Source organism: Ostrea edulis, chromosome 3 (genome assembly GCF_947568905.1).
Source record: "Ostrea edulis chromosome 3, xbOstEdul1.1, whole genome shotgun sequence".
Taxonomy (NCBI): Eukaryota; Metazoa; Mollusca; class Bivalvia; order Ostreida; family Ostreidae; genus Ostrea; species Ostrea edulis.
Window position 1 is genome coordinate 94612369 of NC_079166.1, and position 17987 is coordinate 94630355.

Here is a 17987-nt window from a genome sequence, read left to right on the forward strand (position 1 = left end):
TTACATTAATGATACTTTTGACTTACTGCGTTTTCTGTAAGCCGTGTTGTTGATGATGTAAATATCACTGTGTGGGAGGAGACCTATACAGATCTCTTTACATTAATGATACTTTTGACTTACTGTGTTTTCTGTAAGCCGTGTTGTTGATGATGTAAATATCACTGTGTGGGAGGAGACCTATACAGATCTCTTTACATTAATATTACTTTTGACTTACTGTGTTTTCTGTAAGCTGTGTTGTTGATGATGTAAATATCCCAGTGTGGGAGGAGACCTATACAGATCTCTTTACATTAATATTACTTTTGACTTACTGTGTTTTCTGTAAGCTGTGTTGTTGATGATGTAAATATCCCAGTGTGGGAGGAGACCTATACAGATCTCTTTACATTAATATTACTTTTGACTTACTGTGTTTTCTGTAAGCCGTGTTGTTGATGATGTAAATATCCCAGTGTGGGAGGAGACCTATACAGATCTCTTTACATTAATATTACTTTTGACTTACTGTGTTTTCTGTAAGCCGTGTTGTTGATGATGTAAATATCCCAGTGTGGGTGGAGACCTATACAGGATCTCACGATGTCAGGTCTCCCGTATATCCAGAGCCACTTGACGTGTTGTACACTGCCCTGTGATCCGCCTCTGTATTGTACACGCTCCCCAGTCCGGTGCAATTCCTCTAAAAGCGCCCCTCGTGCATCATCACTCATACGTACTTTGCTTAGAGGGATGTTCACTGAATGATATAAAGTTTCCATTAATGACACATATAAAATATTTAACAGATTTGAAATGATCAATTACAATAAAAGTATCGGGAATCACTGTCCTGTCTTCTATCACGTGACGTCATATCTACATACACAGTGTCAGTCAATGTGTGTGGTTGTACAGACTTTATGTACATGTCTTTGTTTATACTGCGAGTTAGACAATATTGCAGATCATCATAATTATTTATACTGAGAGTTAGACAATATTACAGATCATCAGAATTGTTTATACTGCGAGTTAGACAATATTACAAATCATCATAATTATTTATACTGACAGTTAGACAATATTACAGATCATTATAATTATTTATACTGACAGTTAGACAATATTACAGATCATTATAATTATTTATACTGCAAGTTAGACAACATTACAGATCATCATAATTGTTTATACTGTGAGTTAAACAATATTACAGATCACCATAATTGTTTATACTGTGAGTTAAACAATATTACAGATCATCATAATTATTTATACTGCGAGTTAGACAATTAACATTACAGATCATCATAATTATTTATACTGAGAGTTAGACAATATTACAGATCATCATAATTATTTATACTGAGAGTTAGACAACATTACAGATCATCATAATTATTTATACTGACAGTTAGACAATATTACAGATCATCATAATTATTTATACTGTGTGTTAGACAATATTACAGATCATCAGAATTGTTTATACTGCGAGTTAGACAATATTACAGATCATCATAATTATTTATACTGCGAGTTAGACAATATTACAGATCATCATAATTATTTATACTGCGAGTTAGACAATATTACAGATCATCATAATTATTTATACTACGAGTTAAACAATATCACAGATCATCATAATTATTTATACTGCGAGTTAAACAATATTACAGATCATCATAATTATTTATACTGAGAGTTAGACAATATTACAGATCATCATAATTATTTATACTGTGTGTTAGACAATATTACAGATCATCAGAATTGTTTATACTGCGAGTTAGACAATATTACAAATCATCATAATTATTTATACTGAGAGTTAGACAATATTACAGATCATCATAATTATTTATACTGTGTGTTAGACAATATTACAGATCATCATAATTATTTATACTGCGAGTTAGACAACATTACAGATCATCATAATTATTTATACTGAGAGTTAGACAATATTACAGATCATTATAATTATTTATACTGCAAGTTAGACAATATTACAGATCATCATAATTATTTATAGCTCATTGATCTGAAATCAATCACTAAAAGATCTACAGTTAACATCGCTAAAATAAAGTAGAATTGACATGGGTGTATATAGACTGCTGGGTGTAGATCAGTACACGGTTCATTTACTTCATACTTACAGTACTGTGACACTTCATCACAGATAGTCGTGTCCTCCATGGTGACGTGGGTCAGTATGTTCATCTGTAGACGGCGTATGAGTAAGGAATCACATGACGAGTTGACACTAATGAGACATTTCTCTCCAGACTCCCTGGTGTATCTGTGTGATCTCAGATACCTCACTGCTGTAGTATAACTGGGTAACAGATGGAGCAGTGAAACAGGGAGACGATCACTAAGTCCTGTAACACGTTCTATAACACGTCCTGTAACACGGTACACGGTCTCATCCTTGGCGTCCTCAGTGATGTCCACTCCGTCCTGATTCCAAATAAATCCACGTGAGTTCAGTCTGTCCAGAGTCCGCTGTGCCTTCTCACTTGTTACACGGTCCTCACGGTACATCTCTCGTATCTTATTAAGAATGTCCAGACAGTCTGTATCAGTAAAGTTGGGGGTACCGGAGTCAGAACACAGAAAACAGAATAACACCCACACCTCGTCATCAGACAGGGAGGAGAACTGGTCTGTAAATATATAATGATACGGTAATACAAGGTTATTCACATGTTATATATAGTAATTTTAATAATAAGAAATGACGGAAGAGAAATACTACACAGCTTCCCCCAGACTGAAGGATCAGAGGTTTGAATTAGTATCCTCATCAGACTAACATGGGGAACTTTAAAGCTTAGCAGATTCTATCAAATGCATCTACATAGGTTTTAAATAAAAAATTAGCGACTCTGATTAATGTTTCTGTTCTGTTTTGAACTAAAGTTTTGATGCCGCTTTACGATTCTTCAAAAGGAAAAAAAAAAAAGTTTCATTGCGTTTTAAAATTGTTTTATAACATTCTGATTATTCATAAGCATTACTAAGACATGTTCTAAATATGCTTCTGGGACCCTATATAACAAACTCACTTGAATGAAGCATTTCGTAAAAATATTTCCAAAAAAATTTCAAAATCCCCCCCCCCCCCTAACATTTTCAAATTTTATGTAAATGTTGGTATCTTGTGTAGAAAAATGTACTGAACGATAAAAGAAGCAACATTTTTTTTTCCACTCCCAGAGAAATAAATAACAAAGATCTTTTGATTACTTGAATATGAGAACATAGTTTTCCCCCCAAACCCTTAACATATGCTTCATTTTATTAATTTCACCTTATTAAAAATGATAAAATATTGTACAAATAACTAAATATGAGCCTCAGACATTTTTCAGGCCCTATAGTATCTGTAAAATCCAGAAGCTTCGCCAACTGGACCCCACCAAGGCTTCCCCCTCAACCCACTGGGGGCCTCAAGGCGGCCCCCAGACCCCCTGCCTCATACAGTGGCACCCCCGTAACAGTAATTCCTTGATCCGCCCCCGGTAGAAACGTTTTTAAGAAAGCTATATAACACGGTATTACCTCCTCCTTGGTGTTTGATTTGATTGATCTTAGAATGACCTGTTGTATCACGAGAACTCACGTGTAAATCGCTATATAGATTTCAGATAACTGACGTGTAAATCACTATATAGATTTCAGATAACTGACGTGTAAATCGCTATATAGATTTCAGATAACTGACGTGTAAATCGCTATATAGATTTCAGATAACTGACGTGTAAATCGCTATATAGATTTCAGATAACTGACGTGTAAATCGCTATATAGATTTCAGATAACTGGACAAGGATATAATACATGACTGAGTATATACCAGTAAGACGAAACATTAGCTGCCGGCCTTTACATTATTATGATAAACACAGTTCCACGTGACTGACGCATTCATGGGTACAATTTAACCCCCCCCCCCCCCGCGATTGTGTAATAGGGAAAAAACCTTCAAAACAGCTTCTTTAATCATTGAAGAAAATACAACATAGTTAGCATCTGAGGAAAAGGAGAAGTGAACCAGTTACCACTTCATAAAATTCTCAGGATTAAATTTGCAGTACTTAAGGTAATAAAACAAAACCCAGTTGGTGCAGAAAATGGATCCGCCTTTTTTTCCAGTGAAAAAAAATACCTACAAGAGCAAATTCCTTCTAAAGGTCATCAACTATTACGTACTAGATTCATCATTTCATTTGTACTTGTCATATACAAAATCTGCTGGTTTCCGAAAGTTTCACCTCCATGGATCCCGGAATTAGGGAGGCATACTACATTGTTATCAAGACTAACCTCGTTTTATAACATTGATGTAAATATACGTGTAAATGTCAGCAACATTTGTCTATTTTTTTTATATTCAATTGAGTAGATGAGTAGGTCAATAGGTTAGCGTGTCAACTGTTGATACATAGATTGTGGGTTCGATTCCAGCAGAGGTTCTAATGTTTTTTGCAGAGTACTCTTTACTAAAACTAAAAATGTTGACAAAATAAAGAAAATTTGAAAGTTTTCAATTTCAGGATCTTGTTACATATATCACCCACGTCCATCCATGTCATAGTCCTTTGGTGTATCAATCCCTCTTAAACGCTAACATAAGTTTTGGAAACTTGCATTAAAAGGGTTTGTAATTTAATTAGGTAAATCCCAAGTATATTAAAACATCATTTTCTCATAAGAAAAATTGAAAGTATTTTCTTTCGTCACCGGTAGAACAAAAGCATAATATTTTTTTCAGAACCACAAAGAATTGTAAGACATCGTGTAGGAATTTTAAATGTCCTACCCTACTAATTTTCAAGCGAAAATAATTCGCTTTTCCTTTTCCATAGATATACGATTCCCTACCATTCTCTCTCTCTCTCTCTCTCTCTCTCTCTCTCTCTTGTTTTCCCAGTTTTATCCTATAACAAATCTAATAATTATAGGCAAAAACAGTGTGCCAAAAAAGTGGAGTCAAATTCGTTTGAGGATAAGAGCTATGCGCGAGGGAGATAATCCTTTTGGACACATGATAAATGGCTCATTTGAACTATCTTTTGAAAAGCAGTAAATAAATTTGATATTCCTTTGTCCATTCAATACATATCGGCACACAATAAAAGCCTACTTTTTAGGCAATTGGATCATAAAAGAAATACAGGGTTTATTATCTTGACCTTTAATAAGAAAATTAACATCTACGTTTCTTCTGACTTTGATAGTAAAGTTTGGAGTGTCACAGCATGCTAAAATGATCTGGATATTTCGAAATGGAAAGACCACAGACTCTAATGTCATTCTCCATTTAACAAGGTGATCATTCTCAAAGTTCTGAATTATTCCCTATAAGCTCGGGGGGGGGGGGGGGGGGGGGGGGGCAGTGTATGGATATGAGTTTCATGTCCCTCTATTCTATTGAGAGAAAAACAAATGCTCATTTACAAGGCATTATCTGAATTAAATTTTGGAATTTTTGAAACTGCATTTTTAAATACATGTTTCTTCTTTGAGATTGAATACACAATCAATGGACTATTTCACCATGCTTTACCATTTTTGAATTATCATTACAAAATGAACAAGATACCAGTATAATCTCCCAAAGAAAGTGCTGACTATATAAAACCGTATTTTTCTGAGTACTACAGGTACTGTTTTCCTCCCTTGACAAAAGTCATGTCAATTTTAAAGTCATTTGAAAAATCTAGATCAGAAAGACTTAATATTGAAATTTTTCAAAAAATTCCATTTTCCTTCAGTAAAACTAGTGTCATTTAAAGGACACAACGCATGTTTATAAACTTTTTAAATTTCTTGAGCAAAACTAATTCTTTTCTTGTCTAAAGCTACTTTAGTTATGTTTTAAATGAAAAAAATTGCGTAGTTTTTGAGTTTGAAAGCGATGAAATTCAAATCTTGCGTTATGCATCTTTACTTTCGCTATTTTACGCGCCTTTATGTGTGACGTCATATGTGCCCTCAGGTTTGAAAACATCTATTAGCCTGACCAGATGTACTAGTTGTCGGTAGAAAGGATTTAGACTGAGTATTTTTCAATTTTTCGAAGGAAGGTACGAGAAGAAGGACATGGATAATTTTTTGTTGGAGCAAGAACTTTCCCTTAAAAACAAACATCCAGTCACCTTTTCAAAAACAGCTTGGACAGAGACCCTGATAAATTGCGAGAAAATGGATATATTGAAGCTATAAGCACTGGTAGGCCTTCAGTATACATTCTGTTTTGGTCTTCAAATTCAATACACACTCGTATCAACTGACCTTCACCTTGTAACAACATATACAATGTAACTTCTACCAACTGGTAGATTTTCAAAAATTGTAATGATACAAAATAATTGAACTTTTAATTATATAAGTAATAGAATATTGGTGTCAATTTTGGTAACGTCAAAATGACGTTAAAAACGCAGTGTCTTAACATCGACATAATCTAATTTACATTATAAGAAGTCTTGATGAAAAAAAATATAAAATTGATATGACAGGGATATGACAGTTGAAGCGAACGCAGAATAAACGAATTAGATATTTTTCCTGAGACATTATACTTAGGTTAATTAAAATGGCTAAACTAAACTTGCGACTTAAGGTATTCCATGTATAATGTAAGGATAATGAACAATTTTGAAGGATTTAGATCAACATAAAAGTTTATTATTAAATAATGATGAAAGTGAAGCACATGAAATTCACATGACTGGTAAATGATTAGAAGCTGACCTTTTTGCACTTAAGACATTTTGGAAGAGTTTTCTGCCCTTTGTAAAAATAAGAAAAATCTAATTTTCTAAAAATGTGTATGGTCAATGATTAATTTTATTTGATATTTTCATAAAAAGAAAGTATCTGTAACTTTCTACCAAGAGATAATTATGAAAATATAATTTGGTTTTAAAATATTGTAATAAAACATGCTTTTCCCATATACTTCAATGTTAAATTCTAGGTGAAATAAATCAGGCAGTAAACAAAATTTTGAAAATTCCTATGGTGGATTATTTTTATTTGAAGGATCCTTCAAAATGATACCAAGATTACAAATATTCCACCATCCATTTCTTAGATATGAAATATGGTCATTATACATTGAATACCTTAATCAGGATTAATCTATATTTCCTCCGTGATCTTCATAACTTTTCTGTTTTAAACCAACAGGAATATATTATCATAATATTTTAAAAGAGAAGTCCACAATGAACTCTTCAAAATGTTTTCATTCATCTTGTGATTTTCAGTAACTTGTCATGCAGTAATTGTAAATTAATCTGAAATGATTACAATAAAAAGAAATAGTTAGAATTATGTAATTTGGTACATATGTATGCGCGATTAACTAGCACGTCAACCGCCGTTACACTGAGATATTATTTCTATATACAATTTCTGTAAATTTAGAAAAATAAAATATTGAACATAAGCATGCTACAAGGATTTGGGTAAGAATTAATTCTTATATACATGCATGCGGACTAAGTGAAATTGACTATCCATAATTCAGTGCTTGCCTCTATTACTATGCATGATGGGTTTGTACATGTATATATCTGTAAACAACACATCGCTGAAGTGAACACAAACGCTTACACTGTAAAATTGTGAGATGAATACATGCATATATCCTCCAAAATCACAATTTCGTTCTGCATTTCGTTTTTAGAATACATCTATAACATTGATAAAACAGACACAATTACATATATTTTTCTAGTTAACCTTGGATTCTAAAGGATTGTTTGGCAATGCAGGCACGGAGAAAAAAAAGGGGGGACTTTTTTTGACAATGATCAATATCTGTTATTTCTATATTCAAATGAAGATGTTTTGGGTGACTGCTCCCCCCCCCTCCCCTTCCCACTATATGTCATTGTAGTATAGTGAATGAGAAGAATGTAGGCCTAAGCTATGATGTGAAGACATGTAGTGAAGGATAAATCCCCACCCCCACTTAATTAAAGCCTGGGGAAATATGAGGCAGTTTTAGCTTATGAGGACCCTAACAACCTAACATGAGGACCCTAACACCCCCCCCCCCCTCCCATATTTTTGGTTTGCATTTAAAGAACTTTATACGAATCTTCTTCGGCTCCCCTCCCCCTCCCCTTTGAAAAACGATGCTACGTGCCGGTGTTGTAGCATAGACCCCCCTCCCGGAAAAAACGGCCCTGGGATAGATCTTCCCCCATAGGGTGTAAAAGCGCCCCAGCATATAATTTTCCCCTATGTACAAAGTCAGTATAGAATTTCCTCCCTCCTGTTTCCGGATTTCATCGATCGGAATCTTTTTCTTCTCATGCAGAAGCTTTTGAATAAATATAGAATGAAGCAAACACATGCAATTGAAGATAATAATCAATGAAATTTGTTATTATTGCTATAAAGAGGTACATGTTATCAAAATAAAAAGTTTTAAAAAAAAAGAAACAAATATGTGCTGCTAAATTGTTATAGTTTAATGAAATAGATATATATGCGTTCTTTAATATTACGATATTCATGAAATAAAGGATTTTTTTAAGATGTTGAAGTTGGGTTTACCCGAAAACTTTGAATTGCGTATAGTAAATACAATATGCTTCCCAAAAGACTTTAGCGATGGTCAATATCATTAGGGATTTTCGTAAAATGTCGACTAAAAGATATACAATTAAAATATCTAAAAAGTAAATTAGATGCACTGTATAAATAAAAGTAACCGTTTATTTGAATTCGAAAGCTAAAAGGAAACATTGCTTCATGTACATGGGTTATGGTGATTTGCCAAAGGCATTTAATCATGCATGGCATAAGGGGCTTCTTATTTAGATACAAATTTAGAGTTAGCGATAAATTGCTAAAACTGTTCTAAAGTTATCTAAACAGAAATGAAATGGTATATTGCATAGAAACACATGTTTAATTCAAATTTACATGTTAGAATCCCTCAAAGGATATGTATTAGGTCCTCTTTTTATTTTCTTACATGTCAATGGTATTGCTAGAATGTGTCAAAGTTACATGTATGTATAATTTTATTTGAAGTCCCCTTCTAAGACAAAAAAATACATTTCTTGTTGAGCACTTGTACCTGGAATTGGGCAATGGTATTTGGAACCACTGTCATTTGCAGAGTTGTGTGTGTGTGTGTGTGTGTGTGTTTTAATGGTTTTCTCTTTGCCTACATTCTTCATTATTTTGTTTGTTGCATCCCCCTCTCCCTTAATTATTCTTTACTCTTTACTCAATCGTATCTGATCAGAAGCTGTCAATGTGCATGTGATTGTGTCTCTTGTAATATGAAAATGTAACACGAAAATGTACTTGTATACATAGCCAATGCATTATAAAACTCTGAGTTTATCTAAATACAAATACATTTTTCAATTCAATGTTAAATATCATTATGTTGTATAATTGTATTAACTCTATTACAGCAATGCTGCATTGTGTAGTTATAAATCCGATATTTCTTTTGATATACGGGTATTGAGATGTAATTACAAGCACATGTTCATCGTAGCGTCAAAACGGTCATGTTTTTATGTCTGTGACAAAACGTGTTGACATTCATTTTTTGTTGGGATTTTGTAATTATTAGACCGCATATATCTTAAATTAAAGAAAACACTTTTTCAAGAGATGCACATTCATTAAAAATCATAAAATTTCTTAATTTTTCTTAATATCAATCTATATCGATGATTGATTTTGAACAGTTATTCAATTTCAATTAACGTAATACGACTACGGCAAGGTGTGACATTCAGTGTTGGCTCCGTAGATTGTCTCAAAAACAAACAAATTTTAACAGAATTAACTCAACTTTTTTTTTTATGATGAAATTTTGATTTGCACATTCCGTAAATGATATTCAAAAGGTGCACATTTCTAAAAATTTGCACATTCCGTAAATGATATTCAAAAGGTGCACATTTCTAAAAATGCATTCTTAAATTACTTTGATTCAATAAATATCTTAATTATCTGTGACGTTTTGAACGTCAAATTATCATTGTGACACAGCTATACATTCGATACTATTTTAACTTTTACAATAAACTACATGTCATGTTCAAATTTTGTTCAAAAATATATTCTAAAATATTATAAAAACCTATTTCTAAAATTGTTTTACTTTAACAAAGACCGTTAACTCAATATAACCAAACAACTCTGTTAACAAACATTTTCAAATTGTGACTTAAGACGTTGTGAAACATAATCTAATGAGCATAACTGCAATGAATAATCCACATATCAAACACCTATAATACAATATTCACCGTTTCTTAAGTATAATTATTTTCATATTAAAATCACTTATCTAAATATTAATTCAAATTGGAATGAATAATTCAGAATTCTCTCAAATATCCAAATGTACTTACAAAATGTGTCATGGACATGGTCTATTTTCCTAACGTTAAGGCTTATCTACACCTCCATTCTAGTATTGTGAATCAGCGTCCACAGCGTACATATTAAGTAATATCATAATTTTAATAACTTATATTATCAACATCACCAACTTAATTATTCAGCAAAATTTAATGTTTGTATCACTATAGTTTTAAGAAAGCTATTGACATTTTGGTAAAGTGTATGCGACACCGTCGTTACCTGTCTACATGCAATATTTACGTAAATATCAGTATATCCAAGCTAATACATTTTAATAATTCGCATTTTAATCAGATGTATTGATATCGAATGGGTAGAATGTAAAATTGTCGTCAAAATGATATGCAACTGTCGTATAGTAAAGTGTTTTTATTCATATAAAACAGCGTAAATGCTACCGTAATGCTATGAAATACGTTTTGACACCAACAGCGTGCGCAACGTCATTGTATTTCCTAACTTTAAATTGAATTATAAAATTATTCCTTCATTGAACTCGTAAAATCTTTTAAGAGTGCGTCAGTATAACGCCGTGCTCCCACTTCCTGACGACGTGCTGATCACAATTCAATAATAATAATAAGATTGCTTTATCAAAATAAAATAATGTGATTTCCACTTTAAATTTGATTATTCTTATTGATTTGTGTGGTTTCTTTTTTTCTTTTTCTTTCTTTCCGAAATGCACCTGTGACAATATATGTAGCTTGGCTTATAGGGCCTAATTGTCAACAATGTAACGTATTATAATGTGTCTAATCCAAAACTAATGATTGTACTGCTTATTTAAGAAAAACAGCGTCAATTACAGATGTATAAAGGAATAACATTACCAAACAGTTTGTAGACAGCGACCCATATAAACATCATTTACTCGCAATATTGCCGATTTCATACTCCCTTTCCTCGCTATATATGGGTATTTACATCGTTATTTGTATGCACTGGTGGCGAAAACATATAACACTTGGAAAATTTGTCAATATCGATTTAAATGTTGCCCATGGTGAATAAATTAGGCCCATAAAAGCTGATTTTTTAATATCTCGCAATACTTCCACAATCCGAAGGGCGCACGTCAGTGACGTCACTGTACCACGTGACTACCTACCGAATTAACTAGACTTTTGAGAAATCGGGGCTTAGCTTTAAGTCTGTATTGTGGTTAATTATCGTAAAATTTCGGCGAACGAACTATTAGAATTAATTACTATAGGCATAAACAAGACAAAATGCATGTAATTGTGTATACTTTGAAAACATGAGATGTGTCCTTTAACCTTGATCCTAGTTTGTTCTCTTATCATGTTGATAATCTCGTGTTTCTATCAGCCTGGGTTCTAAAGTCATACAGGTTTTATAATCAAGGTCAAAGGTGAAGATCACTGGGGTACTACTTCGTAGGTCACTGCACCATTTTATCCTTGCTAAAGATCCAAGTCTCTATCAGACCAAGTTAAACCAAACGTATGGTTAAGGTCAGAGGTTAATGTCACTCAAGTCACTTGACTTTGAAACCAATTCATAGATCACATCAACCTTTTATTATTTCTGAAGATTCCATATCTTTATCAGACATAGTTCTTAAGTAATATCAAGTTTATGTTCTAAGGTCAGAGGTTAAGAATACTGGAGTCTCTTGGCCTTGATATTAATTTCTAGATCTTATCATCCTCTTATCCTTTCTGAAAATCCAATTTCTCTATCAATTCCAGTTCTAAAATTATATGAGTTTGTATGTGCAAGGTCAGAGGTCAAGGTCACTGGAGTCGTCTGCCCATGAATTGTAGATCTCATAATCCTTTTTATCATTTTTGAAAATCCCATACCTCTATTAGACTTGATTCTTAAGTAACACCAATTTTATGTTCTTAAGTCAGAGGTCAAGATCACTGTATTCACTTGAAATTGATAAATATCATATTTACTTAAGATTATTAAAGAGGTACAGTAACACGCACATTGACAGGTACTGATCGGATACGAATAAGTAAAGAATAAAAAAAGAAAACGAAAAAATGCAACGAACAAAGAGTAAAGAATGCAAGAAACACAAACAAAAAACACAAAACTCTGCAAATGGCAGTGGATCCCGACATCAATGTCCAATTCCAGGTACGAATGCTCAACAGCAAATGTAGATTTTTGTCTGGGGTGGGGGTAGATAGAATCATAATACAGATCAAGTCCCCTCTGCCAAGCATGATCAAAAACCTTTGACAAAGCACCATAAACCATGCAGCAATATTTTTTTTTTTAAATTCTCGTTATCGAATCATATGCATCAATCAACCTGATATGATGTACCATTATGGAATATGTTATATTTAAATGATCTTTTCTAAAGTACCAATTTGTCAACGCTCAAATGACAAATTGACGAATTGGTACTTTAGAAAAGATCATTTAAATATAACATGTTGCATAATTTTACCATTTTGGCTTATAATTTGACAACAATTATGGACCACTTTCTTAAAATAAGCAAACTGACATTGTCTAGGAAATACACATTAACACTAACCAATTGAAATGCTAAATAATTCAGTTGCTTGAAACATATAAAAACAAAATACCCTAATAAATTTGATTTTATAAAAGTTTGTATTTTACAAAATTGAATCAGTTTACAGAAAGAATTACCTTCCATTCAAATCTTTGACTCAGATATATGTTATTCATTAGAATTGTCTTACACCAAAATGTAATTTAGACGAATACCATGAACAATGCTGTCTTCTTCGTAAAGAACGATAACAGCGTGAACGGGGGCGATGGAAAAGAAAACAACAAGCGGGGAGCGTCATTCAAGTCCGGAGACTGTGTTGTGTGTGTGGACCATGTTTTATTCAATGCTCGCACGAAACATCGCTTTTCGAGCCGGAGGGGAAGTTGAAAATGGATTCGTCTTAAATTATTGACAAGCAAATAAAAAAAGGAAGATTTGGGGCTCATTTCATGTTCTTCGATTATATTGGGTGGGAGTTATTCTTCACTGAATGTCGTCTCTTTATATCTTACATTCTTCTCATTCACTATACTACAATGATACATAGTGGGGTGTGACCATTTCAAATTAATTTACAATGAGATATAGTGGGTGGAGGACAGTCACCAAAAACGGCTTCCTCTGAATATAGAAATAGCAGATACCAACCATTGTCAAAAGCCCCCCCCCCCTTTTTTTTTCCCTGTCAAAAGGTTGCCATGATAACCCTTGTAATTGAATCTTAAATAGAAAAAAAAAATGTATGTTATTGTGTATGTTTATGCATTCAGAAAACAAAATGCAGAACGAATTTGTAATCTCGGACGATATTCATTTGACATATTCACAGTGTAAGAGTTTCGTGTGCTATATCTACACATCCATCATGTATAGTATTAGATACACGCACTGAATTATGGATAGTAAAGTTCAGTTTTTGCGCAGTCATGCGTGTAAACATTAAGTCATATATAAAGCATCGTAGCATGCTTATATTTAGTGTTTTATTGTCCTGTATTAAGAAACTGCATTTGAAAGTGATATATCAATGTAACGGCAGGTAACGTGGTAGTTGTTAATTGCGCGCGCATATGTACAAAAAACACATAATTCTAATGTAAAACTTATAGGGTACCAAGTTTGATGCACAAGATGCGCATTTCGACAAATAATGTCTCTTCAGTGATGCTCAACCGAAATGTTTGAAATCCGAAATAACTAGGAAGTTTTAGATCTAAATATAGCCAAAAACAGCGTGCCAAACAAGTGGAGCCAAATTCGTCCAAGGATTAGAGCTATGCATGAGGTATTCCTTTTTATTGTAGCCATTTAAAATTAATTTACAAGCATTGCATGACAAATTACTAATACATGATCACAGATGAAATACATATATATACTAATCCAGTTTAGCCAGTACTTAGATTTAATATCTCAGAATTTTTTTAATACTATATTAGCCTCAACTATCAAATCTCTGCTATATCAGGTTTTTCTTTTCTTTGCATCTCAGATTTAACGTAAGCTTTGACACCAATAGCGTGCGCGACGTCACAGCACATTATATTACAAGGGAGTGCGAGGGTTATCATTCTAAAGCTGTACATTGATTTATTTTAATCCCCAATATAAACAGTTATTCAGTCTGGATGTAATTTAGTGTCCACACACACACACCTGACAAGCAAACAAACGCAATCTCGATGGGATTTCCCGAGATAATCTCAACGAGTTTATTGAGCAGTGATACAATTCAGCTCCTGATATATCCTAATCACTGTGTAATGAATTCACTTGATCTAATCTATGGGTATTCTAACTACCACCTATGAAATAAAATCAAAATAACTAAAATAAACATGTAAATATAAGAAATGTCTATCGCCCTGACTCTTTTCACACCGGCCGGCTAACACGCTCCATTCAATACACCGATGTGAAAAAGCCAAAAGTAATCTGATATACCTTCAATTTCAGAAACAAAGAAGGATTAGAGAAGCTACACTTATCTCAAAGTATTACAGATCATTTTAGATTTTCGGTTGCCCTGTTACATGCATATACCAGTGTTTAATGGACGGAGTATCCGTTTGAGATATACGTCATTTTAACCTTTGTATTGTAGTGATTGGGGTGGAATTTTGAGATTTCCGATGGGGTTCTGAGTACTCTGTATGTAAGTGCTGTTATCTCTCTCTCTTTCTCTCGTGCCCGCGAGCTCTAAGCCGAGAGGACGTGTCTTGTAATACGTAGAATTGTAGTCATTGTATTTGTCGAGTTTTTGTAAGTTTTCTGCTTATTTGTTAAAATATGTGTTTATAGGTGTGCTTCCCCCCCCCCCCCTGGTGTTTTCGTTCATAGGAAATCTCTTTAGTATCTTTAAAAGTTTGCTATTTAGCTGAATTATGTTGACAGGGACAATTGCACCACATTTAATGTGACTAGGAACTTTGGGGACCGAAAGCCAGCAGTATTAACCAATGTTCCCGCGCTTCGGCACTCACTATTGTCGGTCAATAAAACATGTTGTATGAACACACACACAGAGGGAGAGGGAGGATAAAATTTGTCAATGTAAATGTATCATACATTTTTATTTATCTATCTATCTACACGTATCTATCTGAGACATTCAGTTCATAGGATATCAGTGATATTAAATATGTCATATAATCAATAGGTATAATTACCTGAAATAGGTGTTTTCCATGTGTTGTATTCGCCAAAACGTCGCCTTCCTGAAATCACGTAAAGAAAACAAAATAATGTTATCAACAACTCACGTAAATGTATTACCTATAGGATTTTAAAAACAAATATATGTTGATTTATATTGATTGAATATTGTTTAACGTCCCTCTTGAGAATATTTCACCCATGTGGAGACGTCACCACTGCCGGTGAAAGGCTGCAAAATCTAGGCCTATGATCGGCGTTTATGGCCTTTGAGCAGGGAGGGATCTTTATCTTTATCGTGTCACACCTGCCGTGACACGGGTTTTTGCGGTCTCATCCGAAGGACCGCCCCATTTAGTCACCTTTGGTGACAAGCAAGGAGTACTGAGGACCTATTGTAACCCCGGATCCCCACGGGATATATCTGTTGAACTTTCCTAGAGATTTAATGATCACATTAACTAAATTGCGAACTTGTAATCATCATCTTCCTATAGAAACTGGTGGATGGAATAAGACGACAGAAATAGAAGTTTGGTTGTTGATTGTTTCCCCAAGAAATGGGTAAAAGGACCAAAAAAATAAAAACAAAGAAATAAAAAAGAAAGAAAGAAGAGACATAATTGTTATTATTTAGTTAAAATTTGATCACACATTTATCTCTTCCTTTTCATTGCAATCCATGTTACTGGTTGATACAGCAAATTCGTCACAAACATTTGAGATTGATTCACGAAATATCACACACCAGTCTCAATTTCTTGGACACGCCAATTAACAAATGGAGAAGGTTTTTAAATACACAAAGATTACTGGTCCCATAATCAAACCTTTGCTAATACTTTACAGCACCTGCGCATTCTTCATAGCGCATTAGTTTGAAGGGCCTTACCATCATGTACATAATATAATGTAATTATTGCTAGCTACATGTATCAAGCTGTACCACACGTTATCCTGGTAGTATATAAATAGGATAAGAACAAAAAACAAATAGAAATTGAAACTGTGTATGCCGGAACTAGCTATTTTTACGAGCAGAATGAATCATATTTTCAACAAAAAAAAAGAAAAAAGTACCCATCCTATAATCCCAAAATTTCGTCATGTAAAAAGAAGTAGAATACACAATTCGTATCACTTTAACTAAATACAGCAGGATGAATCATGTAAATACTTGAATTCACACATCCTACGGTGCATATGTAGTTCACATAAAAAACTTAGATAATCTGATCTTAACATAACAATATACGTACATGTACAACTAAATACAAAGAGATTAATCGATATATGCATAAGATGGGCCTCTAGTGAGAGAAGCCTGACTACATACCTTACTAAATTTTCTTTAATGATGCCTAGTTGAAAATGCAGTGCAAGTAACTGATAAATGTTATATCAAAAAGGTAGGGCTTAAATAAATTATGATATTTCTGAGTGCTAGGATGCTGTTGATTTAAAATATCTTCAGAATAATCTTGACAATCAAACCAAGCATGACTTGAGTCTCCAGTTTGGTTTATATACCATGTGAAACAGACGTTTTTTAATTCCACTAGAAGGCTTAGCAGTGTCAAACTTTCTGTTGATTTTAATTTGATAAAAATAATTTTAAAACCAAACATGGGTGGAAATGAAAAATCGAGATTTTTTCAAAATTGTTTTCGAAAGCGGAAAAAAATGAGTCGGCGAAATGTTGAATTTCTCTCGCCTAATTTTGAAAGAAATTTGTGTAATTACAATAATATTGGTATTTGAATTCATTACGTCATGGTATTTGCAGTTGTTTTTTGTTTTTTTTCAAACAAACAGAAAAATATACCTTAACAACATATTTTTGTAAAAAAAAAACAAAAAAACATTGATTTTACCGATTTAATGAAAACAAACAATATGGCATCTTTGAAATCACTGAGTTTTGTAGCTTCTTAACAACCACACAAGGGTTTTGATCAAATGGAATTGATCAAGTTAAAGTGGAATGTGTTTGACAGAGATTGTTAAAAGAATTTTTAGTGCTGACAGCTCTTCTTGAACTAATTTACTTACACCTAACTATATGCTTATTTATACTTTTCAATATCTATTTGTATTTTTTGTGACCATTAGCTATAATAGAGATATATTAAAAATAAACAACTCTGAAAAACTAACTACCGAAGATTCTTAAATCGCTACGAGAGTTACAATCCCTACAAATTTGTTCGACCAAAGAGCAAAAGCAAAAACTCACATAATTCGATATTATATAATAGGATGAAAATTGGAAATTCGAGGCCTCTTAAATAGGCCGTATTAAACAGGATTTTGTTTGATGTTGAAAGCCAGACGAAATATTTGTCAGTATCAAAAACTATGACAAATAATACAATTTGAGAATATCAACAAATCATATACAGAATCA

At 33.2% G+C, this 17987-nt stretch overlaps 1 protein-coding gene across 2 annotated transcripts in view; it reads right to left on the reverse strand.

The window, feature by feature from the left end:
- The window catches only part of LOC125675812 (uncharacterized), a 133162-nt gene that overhangs the window by 58279 nt on the left and 56896 nt on the right, over positions 1-17987 (reverse strand). For both annotated transcript variants that reach the window (XM_056159464.1, XM_056159465.1), the window contains 3 exons: positions 15595-15642; positions 2151-2660; positions 512-742 (listed from right to left, as the gene is read on the reverse strand). In XM_056159464.1, coding sequence (XP_056015439.1) covers positions 512-742; positions 2151-2660; positions 15595-15642 — 789 coding nt within the window. The remainder of the gene's footprint in view (positions 1-511; positions 743-2150; positions 2661-15594; positions 15643-17987) is intronic.